The sequence below is a fragment of the Leptonychotes weddellii genome, chromosome 8 (genome assembly GCF_054177405.1).
Source record: "Leptonychotes weddellii isolate Sample4059 chromosome 8, ASM5417740v2, whole genome shotgun sequence".
In the NCBI taxonomy this organism is placed as follows: Eukaryota; Metazoa; Chordata; class Mammalia; order Carnivora; family Phocidae; genus Leptonychotes; species Leptonychotes weddellii.
The window spans coordinates 96,375,799-96,376,882 of record NC_138376.1 but is presented as its reverse complement, the minus strand read 5'-3'; the positions used below and the strand labels follow the sequence as shown (position 1 = coordinate 96,376,882).

Below are 1,084 nucleotides of genomic sequence, written 5' to 3'. Positions count from 1 at the left end.
CCCCCCCCCGGTCCACACCTGCGAGGCCTCCCTCCCGGGGGCCTGAAACGACCCCACCGCGGTCTGCCACCGCGAGGCCTCGGTCCCTGGGCTCCCCAACCCACGCCGGGTCCGCATGCAGCCCACCTCGCAGTACAGGAGCTCTGCGCCGGGTTCCTGCTGCCCCGCGATCCGGCAGAACACGCACTTGCTACTATAGTCCTCCGCCTTCGATGACCGTGCGACAACATCGGTAGTCTTCGATGAAGACACCTTAGATTCTGTAGACTCCACTGCCTCAAAACCAGGCTCGAACTCCACGCTACCGCGCTTCGGCTCCTCCGCCATCGTACCCGCCCCAAGGTGGCCAAAAAACCTTGACCGCTCCTGCACCGCTGGCCCTGGTCCGCCTCCTGCAGCTGCTCAGTTTTACCTAGAGGCGTCGCCCTTCGCCTGCCGCTGGGAAGGGCTGGGAGTTGGGCGCACGCGCGGATCCAAGCTGTGACTGCGACGCAGTGATCGCTCACAGAGCCAGCGGCCGTGAGGGGGAGCGCGAGGACGCGCACGGATGAGACCGGAGGAGCCGGCTGGGGCTTACGGAAGTCGCTCCGCCCCCTGCGTCTCGTTGGTAAAGACGCACCACGTCCTTCGAGACGCAGGAGCGCGCGCCGCTGCGGTGACATCACTGTCGCGCCCTAACGTCCGGTCAAATGGAACCTGGTGGGTATACTGGAGGTCCTTTCCGAAAGCTGCAAGTTAGCATCCCCCAAGAGTATTATTATGTTGTTAAAAAAAAAAAAAAGTTTTTAAAAATTCGGAGGTTTTAAGAGCACAATTTCTAGAGCATTCTTTTCAACATAGAATCTGTGCTCATAGAATTGTGCTCATTCGTTGGTCGTGCTTCATGCCTCGACCACTACAATAACCTAACTGGTTTCCCTCCTTGATTCTCTTGTCACTCAAAAACCCTTCAGTAACTATCACGCCCAAAAGAAAAAGTCTCAGTTAACTTGGTAGTCAAGATGGACTGATTTGATCTCAGCTTTTTATTTTATAATACTCGGCATTTGCTGAACACCTAAAAATGTGACATGTATTTTCTCTC

At 56.0% G+C, this 1,084-nt stretch overlaps 1 protein-coding gene across 1 annotated transcript in view; it reads right to left on the bottom strand.

Moving 5' to 3' along the window:
* Positions 1-443, bottom strand: part of HINT3 (histidine triad nucleotide binding protein 3) — a 17,954-nt gene extending 17,511 nt beyond the window's left edge. The window contains exon 1 of the mRNA XM_081828941.1: positions 127-443. Within this exon, the coding sequence (XP_081685067.1) occupies positions 127-327 (201 nt within the window). The 5' untranslated portion in view covers positions 328-443. The remainder of the gene's footprint in view (positions 1-126) is intronic.
* Positions 444-1,084: the final 641 nt, after the last annotated feature.